Source organism: Anabrus simplex, chromosome X, assembly GCF_040414725.1.
Source record: "Anabrus simplex isolate iqAnaSimp1 chromosome X, ASM4041472v1, whole genome shotgun sequence".
Lineage (NCBI taxonomy): Eukaryota > Metazoa > Arthropoda > Insecta > Orthoptera > Tettigoniidae > Anabrus > Anabrus simplex.
The window spans coordinates 212,046,556-212,062,859 of record NC_090279.1 but is presented as its reverse complement, the minus strand read 5'-3'; the positions used below and the strand labels follow the sequence as shown (position 1 = coordinate 212,062,859).

Here is a 16,304-nt window from a genome sequence, read left to right as displayed (position 1 = left end):
TTTTATAAATATTCTGTCAGTATGTTTGTGCTGTCTGTTATCCCTCTGCAAGCAGATTCTTAAATGGAGCTGGAGAGGGAGGAGTGTTCCGGAGAAAAGGATGGCTGAGGGTTAAATCTCGCAAACCTCTTTCACAGAAAAGACAGGAAACACTAATAGCAGGGCTCAGGAGGTATTGGGAATGAAAGCAAGCTTCGAAAAAGAACTGTTCATAAGCACTCCCTAGTGGGCTTAAATCACTAGTAATAATCATCACTACAATTTGTAGGGTTAACACGAGTACAATCAAGAGTACCTATTGCCGATAGAAAATTATACTTTTCTTGCCACTCTTGTTTTGTAACATCAAATTTTGTATCAGTTTTAGCCATGAGGAGGTCCATAACCTCAACAAGTAGTTTGATGTCCTATTGAAATCAGGGGTCACCCACTGACCCCTTACAGAGTCACGTTTAAGAAACACTTTTTGCATCTACTTAACCTTTTCACTGCTAACATCTTGAGTGACAATCAAAACCCTCCATGCTGGACTGAATGTACACAAGAACCTTTATCCAGCCCTCATTAATCCAAATCTCCGGTTTATCTGGATCGAAAATACGAGTAATAAAAATTTATTTGTACAGTATTTCTTTTACAGTGTTGACTATTCTTGAATGTCTTTAACGCCAAGGATAGTTAAGGACAGGAATTGGAAGTAATTTGGCCACGGTCTATCAAAGATACCGTCCCGGCGTTTACCTGGAATTGAGAATCGGAAACCGTGGAAAACCGTTCCGAGGACGGCCGAGATGGGATTAGAACCCACGCTCTTCTGAATGCAACGCACTACTGATTCACTGAAGATGAATTTGAAAATGAAATTGGTGCTCCATCAGAAGAAACAATGACTCAATGAAGAGGCAACAATGTAGCTGGACAAACTGATGGCCTATTTAGAATCCTTGACTGAAGCTTCGGTAACGCAGTCAATAGATGGCAGATACCGTATGTTTTTGAATCGCTGCTCAAGGACAAAGAAAGGAAAGCTGTGGCGCTCGGAATTTTGAGTCGCAATAAATTGTGTTGGTACCCATAGACCAACTTACTGCAAAACACAATATATTGTTCCATGACCTTCAGTAGGTAAAAAAATGTTCTAATTTAATAATTGCTGTGAGCTTGCATCCGGGAGATAGTGGGTTTGAATCCCACTATCGGCAGCCCTGAAGGTAGTTTTCCGTGGGTTCCCATTTTCACACCAGGCAAATGCTGGGGCTGTACCTTAATTAAGGCCACAGCCGCTTTCTTCCAACTCCTAGGCCTTTCCAATCGCATCGTCGCCATAAGACCTATCTGTGTCGTTCGACTTAAGGCCACTAGCAAAAAAAAAAATAAATAATTCTTAACAGCTCCTCAGTCTTTTTTCCAGTTTCTCTGGTCTGAATAAATACACTGACTGACAGTGACAATGCAACACCAAGGAGGAGTGGTTCGAAAGGGATGAAAGTTGGGGAAAAAACAGAGACGACACGGATGAATAATTGATGTTTATTTCAAACCAATATGCAGGTTACACAATGCGCACGGCATCGACTCAGTAGGATGTAGGACCACCGCGAGCGGCGATGCACGTAGAAACACGTCGAGGTACAGAGTCAATAAGAGTGCGGATGGTGTCCTGAGGGATGGTTCTCCATTCTCTGTCAACCATTTGCCACAGTTGGTCGTCCGTACGAGACTGGGGCAGAGTTTGCAAACGGCGTCCAATGAGATCCCACACATGTTCGATTGGTGAGAGATCCGGAGAGTACGCTGGCCACGGAAGCATCTGTACACCTCGTAGAGCCTGTTGGGAGATGCGAGCAGTGTGTGGGCGGGCATTATCCTGCTGAAACAGAGCATTGGGCAGCCCCTGAAGGTACGGGAGTGCCACCGGCCGCAGCACATGCTGCACGTAGCGGTGGGCATTTAACGTGCCTTGAATACGCACTAGAGGTGACGTGGAATCATATGCAATAGCGCCCCAAACCATGATGCCGCGTTGTCTAGCGGTAGGGCGCTCCACAGTTACTGCCGGATTTGACCTTTCTCCACGCCGACGCCACACTCGTCTGCGGTGACTATCACTGACAGAACAGAAGCGTGACTCATCGGAGAACACAACGTTCCGCCATTCCCTCATCCAAGTCGCTCTAGCCCGGCACCATGCCAGGCGTGCACGTCTATGCTGTGGAGTCAATGGTAGTCTTCTGAGCGGACGCCGGGAGTGCAGGCCTCCTTCAACCAATCGACGGGAAATTGTTCTGGTCGATATTGGAACAGCCAGGGTGTCTTGCACATGCTGAAGAATGGCAGTTGACGTGGCGTGCGGGGCTGCCACCGCTTGGCGGCGGATGCGCCGATCCTCGCGTGCTGACGTCACTCGGGCTGCGCCTGGACCCCTCGCACGTGCCACATGTCCCTGCGCCAACCATCTTCGCCACAGGCGCTGCACCGTGGACACATCCCTATGGGTATCGGCTGCGATTTGACGAAGCGACCAACCTGCCCTTCTCAGCCCGATGACCATACCCCTCGTAAAGTCGTCTGTCTGCTGGAAATGCCTCCGTTGACGGCGGCCTGGCATTCTTAGCTATACACGTGTCCTGTGGCACACGACAACACGTTCTACAATGACTGTCAGCTGAGAAATCACGGTACGAAGTGGGCCATTCGCCAACACCGTGTCCCATTTATCGTTTGCTACGTGCACAGCACAGCGGCGCATTTCACATCATGAGCATACCTCAGTGACGTCGGTCTACCCTGCAATTGGCATAAAGTTCTGACCACTCCTTCTTGGTGTTGCATTTGCTCTGTCAGTCAGTGTATTTAACTATTTTACATTCGCTTTTGAAAAACGATATGACTTAAGAAGTTCTTCAAATTCACACATTCATCTGTAATTAATACTCAGCCATTTATTTTGAATCTCTCACTCTTAAGGGCAATAAATCAGTCTATACTAATGTCTTAGACAGCTCTCAGCTGTACTCAAAACAAAGTGAGCATGTACTCAGCTAAAGAGTACATTCTCAAGAATGTGTTCTCATGAAGTAGAGTATTTGCTCAGGAAAGTTAAGTATGTACTCGATAGTCTTGTTTATTCATACCACCCATTTAATATATCTTCCCCTCTTGGTCTACTGTGGAAGAACTGTTAAATGGTAATAAAGTCTGGAAACAGTAGGAGAAGTGATGCTTTAATCTAAAATGTATTATATATGTTTACTCCAAGTCTCGTCCAGGTCCATGGCTAAATGGTTAGCATGCTGGCCTTTGGTCACAGGGGTCCTGGGTTTGATTCCCGTGCGGCTGCACGCTTTTGAATTCTACACAGTCAACAGCTAAATTTGTTTAGATATCCCTCACAACATGTGCATGTTAGCTACAGACACATCCAAAGTCCATTACCAGAGATTGGAAACAACTCTGTAAACTTCAAAGGGCTGCGAATGTAACTCAGCTTTGTCAGCTCTATATTAAGTAAGTCATGAAAGAGAACAAATGGGTGACTATTCGAGTTATATGTAGAAAAATAGAAATATGAATAAGAGCACATAATAGGATGAATTTCTAACCTGGTCAACTTATGATAAGAAATGCCAGTCAATAGGCACAGAGATTTAACAATATAACACAGTATCTCTCCCAGAAGTCACGCTTATGAAACAATCTTCCAAATTAAAAATAAAAGGAACTGATCAGTACCTCAAAGCTTAACTCATTGGCATACTTTGCTGCCTGCCAGGCGGCCGCGCATGCAGTGACCATTCATACGCAGATGCCTTGACAGGCGGTCTGCTGAGAGGTAAGCTTTTAGCAACTAGTTCAGGCCTTCTGTCCATTGATGGTATGACTTGCAGTATACCATCTGAAAGCTGAGAATCTGCTCTCTCTCTCTCTCTCTTGAAGTTGGAATGAACAGCATAGATTGTGTCACGCAGCAGGCAATTGCTCTCTAAAAAGGGTGATTACCCACTTGATAATCAGCAGAAATGTCCGGCCCAAGTAAACATTGTATTGCAAGGAATAAAATCAAACGTATATTATGGGATAGTCAGAGTGAATTGGGCGGTGATGTAGTTTAGAAAATTAAACAATTTTATTTACTAGCAGTGAAAATTATAGCAGCATAACAAAAAATTTCACGTGAGAGTGATGCCGCGTTTGAAAGTGTCGATGATATTGAAGTCCATTCTGCCTGCAAAAAGACAAAGGAAGATCGCCAGGAATGGAATAAAATGGATGATAAACCATCCAAATATGATTTTATATGAAATTCTGGATTAAAACTCATCATAAACAGGACCCTCAACATATGATTCACAACTCTTAATGGGATGAGATAGCTACTGAAAGAAACAGTTTTGCTGTTCAGTTATCCACAGAAAAAAATCCCAACTCACCCTGTATGAGTTCACTGGGAAGATTTCACAAGGCTTATAACCCTAAACCATGCTGTGACTGTGTTGAAAGCAAGACAAGCAAGAAAAGTGTAATGAGATACGACTGTGAAAGTATTTGGTGGCTTTACATTTCCCAGAGTATTGCACACCATTAAAACTTACACAAATTATTGTTCTTCTGGGTGCTGCACTTCATCGCATCAAACTCGGGTATGATTAAAATTCGGTATGTTGCGGATTACATGTATAAATCTTAATAGCGTAAAATTGTATCTTGTGCATGAAAAAATGGTATACATGTGCGTGCTCAGTACATTAAAATTACTATGGCAATGGGTTAAAGAAGAATCATCAGGACTGAGAAAATAAAAAATACCAAGTCAAAAGAGTCTGGAGAATCCCACCCAGTGAAACTGTGTACTGAGATATCGACCCAGTCACCAGCAAAATGAAGAAGAATCTTGTATTTCTTTCACATCTTTTAACTGTCAAGAAACTGGATTTTACAACAGCTAGCAATGAGAAATCTTGCAAAGAAGACGGGAGGGCAATAGATCCACGAAATTCAGCAAGATCTCAAAACGAAGTGGACTCAAGATAGCAGATGCAGAGAACAAAAATAAAATTAACACCCCTCTTAAGACTCACAAAGTTTCAGCAGAAGTGACACATAGAAGGGCTATAGAGATTTCAGATGAATTGAGAAAAATACGATCAGGCAACTGAAAAAGGTACTGGTCAGATCGCAAGAACCTAACAGTACAACTTCCTAAGAGAACGTGAATGTGGAATGACTCAAGTAGTCCAGTGTGGCCAGTAAAGTGAACAATAATAATAGGATAGAAAGACCAGGGAACTGATTCAGCAGACCTTCGCAAACACAAAATGTAAGATGAAAGTTTTTGAGGACATTTCTGACCCTTTTGAAGTACACACGGGTGTTTGGCAAGTAGATGGACTCTCTCCTCTTCTGTTCAACTTGGTTTTAGATAAAGTCAGCAGAGAGTGGGAAAAGGATATCACAGGCATAAACATCGGGACTGGTGAGAACAAAATCAAAGTAAAATGCTTGGCTTTGCAGATGACCTAGCTATCATCACTAAGAACAAGGAGGAACCCAGGCATCGTATCAAGACATTATACAGAATAGCATCTCAGGCAGTCTTTCTGACATCGTTTGAGAAAACCTAGTATATGAAAAATTTTCAGCAAAAGTGCAAGAAAGATGAAATAAACGGCATTTGGGACAGTTTCATAGAAATCTTTTCTTAACCCTTTTCCACGGACTATCTTTAGTTCACTGTCTGGCAAAACCTAGAGTATAGTTATGGAGCACCTTCACATAATAATTTATTCTGTAAAAACCACTTGCGGTATCGGTTTCAAATTTTGCAACAAGGGAAAATACACTATACTTATTCTAAAATGATATAAAGAGATCACCTAATTACATGCAGAAACCCCCCAGTTCGGAGTGATACATCCAACATGGTGCGAGTTAATGTTAAATTGCTTGTTCCTAAAGTCAGTCTCAGTTGCTCGACCCGATGGGGCTTGTATTTTCTTGGTGATGCAGAAAATGCAGGACTTCACCCTGAATCCCTTAATTTATTTCATTTTCGGGATCCGTCGGATGAAGATTTTTAAATAGCAAATCATACTGCCTCTCGGACATACAAATTATAAACTATTTTTCACTGAATGGGATGGAAGATAAACATTAGTTGGAATATTATGTACCATAGTCCCAAAACAGAATTATGTGGAGGATTAAAACTCATAATTTTTTTTTTTTTTTGTCCAAGTAGGCCTAATATTTTAACAACCGACAGTACCTGAATGAGCATTTTCTGTCCTGTGCAGTATACTGTATTTTGATTTCCCCCAGGTTCATTTTCTGTCCCAACTTCTCACACCATTGTTATTGTTATACCTACGACTTCAAACTCTCTACCATTGGATCCGTCAGCATAAAAATATCCTCTTAACTGGTTATGTGCAGCCATGTTGCTGCAGTGTGTTTACATTCAGTTAGCTCTCTGTTCTATCTAAGAAAACACATAAAAAAACACTTTATTTTGGCATTCTGTGCCTGTCAGTTGTATCCAGGAAGCGTAGGGAATTCACTGGTGCCAAGAAGTTATATGTTCAGCAGACACATGGCAGAGGAATTTGGTTTGAAAAAGAGTACGCTCTACTAAGCAACCTGCGAGAGACAATGTGCAACTCCAGTACGCTTTACTACGCAACTCACGGGAAAGAGTGAATACCTTGGAGAAATAATTCTTCCTTCAGGATTAGACAGTTTGGCCAGTACAGAAAGGGCCTCGAATTTTCAGAGAGCATTTAGACCAACATGGTATCACTACAATAAACAAGTGATGTTGTACAATGCTAAATTGAAACATTACAAAACATTTAACCTACTGGAAGCTCTATATGCATCAGAAACCTTAACTTTACAGGTCATTCTAAAATTGTAAATACCGGGCGAGTTGGCTGTGCGGTTAGGTGCGCGCAGCTGTGAGCTCGCATCCGGGAGATAGTGGGTTCGAACCCCACCAGGCAAATGCTGGGACTGTACCTTAATTAAGGCCACGGCTGCTAACTTCCCATTCCTAGGCCTTCCTGTCCCGTTGTCGCCATAAGACCTATCTGTGTCGGTAAATATTGAAAAACAAGAACATGAAATTCGTAGGAAAATTTTTGGCCCCCTACAGGAAAATATAATCTGGATGAAAAGGTGAACTGCAGATTGCACAGTACTGCATGAAGCAGATGTTTGAAATTTATTTGGTCACATTTTTAGGGTGGATTATTCAGTGTAGTAAGTTCCCAAAACAGGAGAATAAATTGGCTAGAGGAAACAAGAGGGGACCTGAATGAATTGAACATCAGGGAAGACGTCATGAAAAATTGGAAAGTAGAAGTTGACGAAGTAGGAATTTTCCTCTTTTGATGCCTAACCATATGGACGGATATTCAACGGGCAGATGACCTCAGATTTTTTGTGGTAGAATTAGGTTATTCCGGTGGGATGCTTTTTCTTTTGTTTGTTGTCAGTTTCCTGTATTCCTATGTTAAGTTCATTTTCTATCTTGAGAACAATGTGATGGTATTTTTTTAACTCTTGGGTATTTTTTTAACTCTTGTTTGAGAATAATCCCTGCCATTATTGTTGTTGGTGGCAGCAGTTTCTTTGTAAGGTATTGTAAGACAAAGAAAACCGTCTGCTCTTAATGACCATGTAGCTTATGGAAGAAAGGTAAGTTAGTTACTTTGTAGTTTGTGGAGAACCTTTCAGTCATTAGTATCACAGATGTGTGCAGTCAGTAATGCTCCAAGTATTGTGATGGCAGGGTGTACCTGTACAGGAGGGTAGTGCTGCTGGTCAGCTGAGGCTCATGACAGCTCAGCATCATGCTCAACAACACCAGCCTCCTCCAGGGGTCATTGCTGCTGCCCGGCCGCCACCTGCGGCCACGCCTCATGATCCACAGATTCTGGCATACCAGGTAATTGATTGTTTGACCATTATCTTTCATAAGTAATTTGAAGTGCTCAGTCTAGATGTGATTTGTATTCAGCATTTATGTGTAGGAATGACTTGTACACTATCTAATCAAAAGTATTTGGACATTATTACTCAAAACTGTTTTGTGAGTATTCCTTGGGTATACTACCTACTAGTGGACATTAGTACAGACTGGTTCTACTGTCTACCAGGTTTCGGAATGACACCGGGGGGGATGGGAGACCATTCTTCCTGCAGCTCTGTAGCAGGCGTAGTTTGTTATGTAGGTTGTCGGAGTCTACATTCTAGTTTGTCCCAAAAAGGTTCGATAGGATTGAGATCAGGGCTCTGGGTTGTCCAGTATATTTCTGGAACCTTGTTGTCCACAAACCACTCACAAACAGGCCCTGCTCTATGGCAGAGAGTACGTTATCATTTCTCAACTGGTCTTCTACCGTAGAAAACACACAGCTGGTAAGCATGTCCCGATATCTTTTTGCCTTTAATGTACCCTATGGTATTATGAGAGTACAAAGTCTTCTCCATGTAAAACACCCCCTCACAGTCACCTACCTCCTCGAAAGTTTGGCATGGGCTCTATACAGACTGGCTTGTATCATTCGCCATTCCCAAACTTGCTGAAACTCTTGTGCTACCAATACTTGACTATTGCGATGTGGTCCTCATTGACGCAACTGGCGAACACGTTATAAAACTCAACGAGCATTGAACTCTAGTCTTCGGTGTGCTTTCAGTTTGAATTATGATTCTCATGTAACTCTTAGCTACAAAGCTCTTTCCTGATGAAACATATATGTATACTGACGTCAGTATAACAAACGCTAGATGAAAATCCCCTATATATTTCTTCAAAACTCATCCACAATGTCTCTTGCCAGGAACTTTTCCAAGAATGATCAGTTTTACTATGCTGTCATTCCTACGTCGCATGTCTGAAGAATTGTAAAAAAAATTTGTGTACATATTTATGATAAAATGGTCCGACTCATTGGCTGAATGGTCAGTGTTGAGGCCATCGGTTCCGAGGGTCCCGGGTTCAATTCACAGCTGGGTCAGGGATTTGAATTGCTTCTGATTAATTATTCTGGCACGGGGACTGGGTGTTTGTGTTTGTCCCAACAATTTTCGCTTCATATTCATACAACACGGTGCAGTACCAACCACCACAGAAACACGCAATAGTGATTACAACCCTCCATATAGGGTTGGCGTCAGGAGGGGCATCCGGCCATAAAACATGACCAAATCCACATGTGCGTCACAGTTCACACCCACGACCCCACATGTGTGGGAAAGGTGGTATAAAAGGAAGAAGAAGATATTTATGATACACTGATTCTGAGGTTGAACTGGTTGATAATGGAATCATTGATGTGAAATGCTGGCCAAGGTACGCGTAACATGCTTCACCAGCACCGCATTTCAATCAGAAATGCTAATATTCACCAAAAAATCACAATAAATTATTAAGTTACAGTAGTGAAACAGAGGACTGAAGAAAAACATCAAGAAAATCCAGTTCATGGTCATCAGTAAACGGCAAGACGTCCACATGCAGCTCACTCTCGGCAGTGAACCCATTGCTAGGATTCAACAATACCAGTATCTAGGATGTTACCTCAACCAGAAATGAGACTGCAACCAAGAAATACAGGTCCGCATTGAACATGCGAGAAGCCTATTCATGCAGATGAAGAAACTGTTCAACAACCGCAACCTACAACTAAACCTAAGGCTCCGTCTGGTCCGTGCCTATGTCTTTCCCACGTTACTTTATGGAATGGAAGGCTGGAGACTTACTCAAGCCCTCTGTAAAAGACTGGAAGCATTTGAAATGTGGGTGTACAGGCAGATGCTTCGCATTTCGTGGACAGACAGAATCCAGAATTCCGAGGTGTTGGGTCGACTTGGAAAATTAAAAGGCAAAAGCTGGAATACTTAGGCCATATGATGCGGAATGATAAGTACAGAATCCTGCAACTTGTTATTCAAAGAAGAATAGAAAGACGTAGGTGTCCTGGTAGACAACGAACTCTATGGATGAAGAACCTCTTAGACTGGTATGGGTTGGACACGATGGCTCTGTTCTGTGTCGCTGCATCCAAATTCAGGATCGCCATGTCGACCGCCAACTTTCGCTAGAAGATGGCACATTAAGAAGAAGAAGTGAAACAAAGCCAGTTAACAGCCAAGTACCGTTATCTCTATTCATAATGTCAACCCCATGGTCATTGACCCCAGGAAGTCCTGTTAAATTCTTTCGTCCCAAGTGTGCAAGTAAGCTTAGGCTGATCAAATGACATACACTGTAGAGCGTGAGGTTCTGAAGGCTACCGGCATCAGTGCGCTGGGTTGGAGTGCTATTGTTAGAGCTGCGGTTACTGTCAGAGGGTGGTCCCGTAATTAGCTGGCTAACGGACGTGCTTGATCTAAGACAGAAATCTTGCCTGGATATCCTGATGAAGCGGACTGCTGACTGGTTAACACATCACACACACAACACACATATAATAAACCTAAAAAAAACAATATCGTGAAGACACATCACAGCGGTTTCTTCACTCCGATAATCCACCTAGTCGCTTCAAGTGTGAATTCAGTTCACAAGGTGAATTAATCTGCAGTTTTTTCCATCATCTAGATGAACAATAATCCGGTCATCCTGGGTCGAAACCCGGCGCATACCCCAGAAGTCCCGTGCTTTATTTAGTAGTTCCTTCTGTGTGGACATCAGGGATTCCGTGTTGAGCAGCTTTGTACCCTTCAGAGCTCGCTTGGCTCGCCAGATGCAGTCTCGTTCATGGTATCTGACAAATTTAATTATAATACAGTAAAACCTCATTAACCTTTTCACTGCTGAGTTTTGATGACCAGGCGAGCCCTCTGGGCCAGGTTTTTTTTTAAAAGGAAGAAGCACTTTCACAGATACATGTTTACTGATACAATTAGTGGAATGCATATCGTCCCCTTAGCCTCGCAGCCTAATACGGGGTCGGGGATGAAGTGAGATTATATTTTACACCATATTTTTAAACGAGAAAATGTACTACTGAATATACAAATAAAAATTATCCAACAGGAATATGGAAACACTAGATACGATTATTTCCCTCGTGAAGGCATTTTTCATCGTATATCTGCGGGTACAGTGAAAACTATAACTACCATTTCTCAAGATGAGAGGAAAGTATTAAAAGGTGTGAAAAGTATGAGGGAACAGATATGAAAACCTTTTCTGCTGGGGCTTATAAAATAACAAGCGAACTAAATGCTGTGGAAAAACACCAAACAACAAATATGAAAACATATGCACTGGGGCCAGTAAGAATATCCAAGTGTTATTGCAGATCACACTCTTTCTAAAATAAATGTTAGTAGAAGCCTTTTATTTCGGAGCAGTGGGTTATAAAATATTTTCTGGTCACACTCTTAGACAATGAATTGGATGTTATATTCAGCCATGTGCGACTGCGACAGAATGATTTTGGCTGCCAATTTGAAAACTTCGACCAAGTCTAATTGATCGAGTCGAAACTCGAAGGTGCGAGTTCAACATTTGCGACCTCTGCACGCTTAAAGATGCGGATGCCAGTCCACTTTCTTGAGAGATTTTAATGTTTTCTTCATTAGTAACGAATTTCACTTTTTCGATATCCATACCTAGGCTATCAAATATGCACCGCGCTAGTCAGTTTCACACAATTATGTTCCTAATCCAGATATAGGCTACCATATTACAAGACAAAACTTCACTGTACTACTCAACACAAAATAAATTTCTAACTTCTGAATGGAATGCAAAATACAAGCACAATAATAGGCTCACTTTTTCCATAATCGCGCAACTATGGCGACGGATCTTGCCTGAGTTGGAAATCACGTTCGCTTCTCAAGGAATGCAAATAACATTTTCAGGGCTAGGAAAAATATGATCGTACCAAGCGGTTTTAGCAAAAATTCGTGACTCGATAAGTGAGGCATTTTCATATAGTTTTAATACAATGAGAATCGGGACTTCGAATTTACGATGTGCTAAGTGGGGAAACTTGTTAATGAGGAACCTACTAACGAGGTTTCACTGTAGATCTATTCCCTGCAGACACCACCTCAGCTGCCATCCTGGTCATACGGCCTAGTCTATGACACCGATCTGTGCTGCCCATAGACAATTGAACGGTCAGATTATTTTCAAGGTTTCTAACACCACAGCATAGGTATCCTCGCTGGGTGTTTCACTTACAACGTGAAGGAGGAGGCAGTTCCCCCTGTCTTGTCAAGCTGAATATCCTGCCGATCTAGATGTTCTTGTAGCTGGCCTACCTCGTCCTTTGTGTCATTTAATTCCACAGATGTAATTTCTCGGATGTCCTGGAAGTCTGATGCAAGGCCGGTTAGAGTGTCGCTGGGATTGGCAGCTCTTGCCGCACCAGCAGCCATGGCTTGCTTCAAGAGAATTTGAAAATCGGACATCCGTTTTTCAAACTTCGTCAAACGTTTGTTCACGACCTTCAGCATCATAGCACTTACTAGTGTTCAACCTGACAATTAAAATGATACACTGGCACACCCTTGAAATATAATTTGATGGTTTTCTTGCTCATATGGCAGGTGAATTGCGGAGCTCGTTTACTCGTGCTGTGTAGCACACGCCATCTTGTTGATGCGAACCTGGGCTTGGAACTGCAGTCATGGTGCCAACTGCACAATTAGTGGCACAGCGAACTTAACGTGTGATGGTATCACACAGTGTCATGTTATTTTACTGGTACACTTTCTTCAGTGCTCGATGGTTCCTTTCGGTCAGCACGTAGCCTATTTAACCATGGCATGGTTGTGTCTTCTGTTTTCACATCACTATCACGTCTACGATAGTCGACTTGGGCAACTCAAGGAGGACAGAAATGACTGTAACTGATTGCTTATTGATGTGATAACCAATAACTATTCCAAGTTTGAAGTTGATGAGCTCACTTTTCCACCCAGGTATATGGTAACAGTGAACAATATTTGGCAGTTGTCATGGTGACATCTAGGCCCTAGTTTACATGTTCAGAGGAGTACACAAGTATGAAGGATGAGTTCTCCATCTAATCAATACTTTATTTTACATTGTGTCAATATTATTTACATAAAAGGAGAGTACTGTTTTCGACCTGTAAATAGGTCATTTTCAGCTTTTGAAGAACCTGCTTAATAGCGACTGTATGGAATAAATACTACTAAAATTAAAATTAAACAAGACTACCATTAAAATAAACATGAATGCCACTATTCTAAAAAATACTTAAAGATATATACATATTTTACAGTTTTTCGGGTTAGAGGGCTTTTCCCCTGGCTCCATGATTTCTATATGTTACAAAAATTATATTTGCGGAGTTTGAAAACTGTACCATAGTGGACACTGTTGCTTGGACCTACTTTTTATGGCATCTCTCTTTTCATCCAACATCTTTAGGCGTTAGTATTCTAAGGCTTCACCTTGAAGGGAAACCTTGCACCACTCAGAGTGCCAGCACACTCCAGCTTCCAGTGACCCGATGCTCTGTTTCAGGACAGGATTTTTTATCTCCTGACCTTTCTATTCCCAACCTGCAGTTCACTGTTGAGGACCTTCTTCCGTAGTTGATCATTTTCCATTCGGCCATCGCAGCTAATTCTTCAAAAGAATAGCTCTAAACCTGTGGAGTTTGCCTGCCACAGTACATAAGTATTAGCCGGCTCCGCGGTGTAGGGTTAGCGTGCCTGCCCCTTACCTGAGGGCCCCGGGTTCAATTCTTGGCCAAGTCAAGGATTTTTACCTGGATCTGAGGGCTGGTTTGAGGTCCAATCAGCCTACGTGATTACAATTGAGGAGCTATCTGATGGTGAGTTGGCGGCCCCGGTCTAGAGAGCCAAGAATAACGGCCGAAAGGATTTGCCGTGCTGACCACACGACACCTTGTAATCTGCAGGCTGTTGGGCTGAACAGCGGTTGCTTGGTAGGCCAAGGCCCTTTGGAGCTGTTGTGCCGTGGGGTTTTGTTTTGTTAGTACATCAGTATTTTGCATGAATCAGACTGAAAAAATCTGGGAGAGAATAAATAGGATAAATAAAGGAGAGAAGGGTCCGAAGAAAATGAATATTGACTATGCAAAATGGGTGGCATATTTTAGCGAACTATTAGGAGGAAAAGACGACTGGGAGTATAAGGGAAGAAAGCAAGCGTGGAAGTAAGGATCCACGAACTAGATAGGGATATTACAGTAGAAGAAGTGAAGGAGGTGATTGGGAAACTGAAGATAAAATCAGCGGTGGGGAGGAATGGTATTAGTAATGTATGCTGGAAAGAAATAAGTAAATACGGCCAGATGGTAGAAGGAATTGTAAACCTATTCAATAGGATTTTCAACAGAGCAAAGGTACCGAAGGAATGGGAATATGGGATAATATGCCCAATATACAAAAAGAAAGGAATTAGAAATTTACCCAATAACTACCGAGGTGGAGAGTTCATTGAAGTGGACTGCGTCAAAAGGGTGTTAAATTATTGGTCCAGACTAAGGCGAGGAAGTGGTGGTATTCTTTTGCAGGAATTATATAGACGTGAACTGGAAGGAATGTATGATGAGGGTTGGTTAGCAAAAATCAAAAGTTATGTTGAGGAATTGGGTATGGGATATATTTGGCGAGAGGGATGGAAGGGGAGCAACAGCAGAATGCAACGGGCCCTAACAATGAGAATTAAGGACATGCAGACCCAGAAATGTTTGGAAGAATGTAGGGAAAGGCTATTGCTCAGCCTATTCTACAAGGTATACCAGCTCTCAAAATTAAGTATAAGATTTGGGGACGGAAGATTTAAGGGTGGGTTACTATGGTGGCTCTTGGGGCTGCATAGAAACAAAGGATGGAATAAGATCAGGAAGAACTCTCAGTGTATACTATGTGAGGCCGAACAAGATGACTTACACTTTCTTTGTGACTGTAAAGGAACAGAGAAATTAAGGGTAAAACTCTTAAATGTTAAGCAGCAAAAAATGTGCAGGCAAAGAGATGAACAAAAAATTACTGTATGGATTGCAAGTCAGTGGAGAAATGATAGTGGCCTGAATAAGTTCTTATGTGCTGTGAGAAAACAGTGTATCAGAAAAATACGAGGTAGTATATGATGTAATGGCATGGAATGTAAACAGTGTAGTGGCCAGCATAATCAGATCAGAAAGAGATCGGCACTCAGTATTTAGAAGCTAGGACAATGTCAGCATGTAGTAATAATTCCATTAGACATGCTGACAGCATGGGAGGTAGAAGTAGGTTCATAGGGTTGCCACATCTTTCTTATTATAATCATTGCCTTAACTTTACGTTAATTATTTTATCTAGCATGCCAGTTTAATTTGTTAATTGCCATTATCAACTCACATGCTGTTTGCTGTAATGCCATGGCTACTGGACTTCCGAGAAGGAATTGTCCAAGCCCTTATGGATATATATTTTAATTTATTGTACTTATTTTATTTATGAACAATGGAATCTCAGATTGCGAGTAACTTGGTTTACGAGTGTTTTGCAAGACGAGCAAATATTTTAAATAAATTGTGACTTGGTAAGCGAGTGAGGTTTCGCAATACGAGCATCACGCGTACGTACGTTTCCACCTCCCGTGTGCCTTTGTTTTCCCCTCCCCCTGCCACTCTCATTTCTGGACTTCAGTTGGCGTGCCTCGCTCGCATAGTCAACACCGTACGAGTGTACATGTTTTGTTTCTGTCATTTGTGATATAACTGTTCTGCAACGATGGGCCCTGTGAACGAAAGGAAGGCTAAAAAGGAATTCGGTCAGAAGAAGAAGATGATTACAGTGGATGAATCTGTTCAATGACAATGCAATGTCACATTTTCGTGAAATCCTCAAAAAGAGGCAAAAGCGACAGTCATTGTACAGGTTCCTCATTAAAGTTGCACGAAAAGAAAACCCTTCCAATGAGCCAACCGATAGCAGTGATTCCGTTAGTGAAATTCATGCTACACAGTAACTCTTCTCATGTCATCTCTCGTCTCCCTCACACCAACAATGATTCTATTGTAAGGTAAAGTGCAGTTTAATTGTTTTACGTTATATTTTGTTTTAGAAATGTTATGCGAATAAATGTTTTTGTGTTGTGGACGAATCATCCGAGTTTCAATAGTTTCTTATGGGAAAATTTGCTTTGATATATGAGCGATTTGGATTACGAGCATGTTGCCGGAACGAATTATGCTCGCAATCCAAGGTTCCACTGTACTTAGTTATTTACTTAATTTTAATTTATAACCCGATATGAATAAGAACATGTACTGGGCAGAAGCCTGTTTGTT

The 16,304-nt window shown here is 41.9% G+C and overlaps 1 protein-coding gene across 3 annotated transcripts in view; it reads left to right on the top strand.

Annotated features, from left to right (window-relative positions):
- LOC136886347 (PAX-interacting protein 1) overlaps nucleotides 1-16,304 on the top strand; it is a 136,616-nt gene that overhangs the window by 69,180 nt on the left and 51,132 nt on the right. For all 3 annotated transcript variants that reach the window (XM_067159085.2, XM_067159083.2, XM_067159082.2), the window contains one exon: nucleotides 7,790-7,945. In XM_067159085.2, coding sequence (XP_067015186.2) covers nucleotides 7,790-7,945 — 156 coding nt within the window. The remainder of the gene's footprint in view (nucleotides 1-7,789; nucleotides 7,946-16,304) is intronic.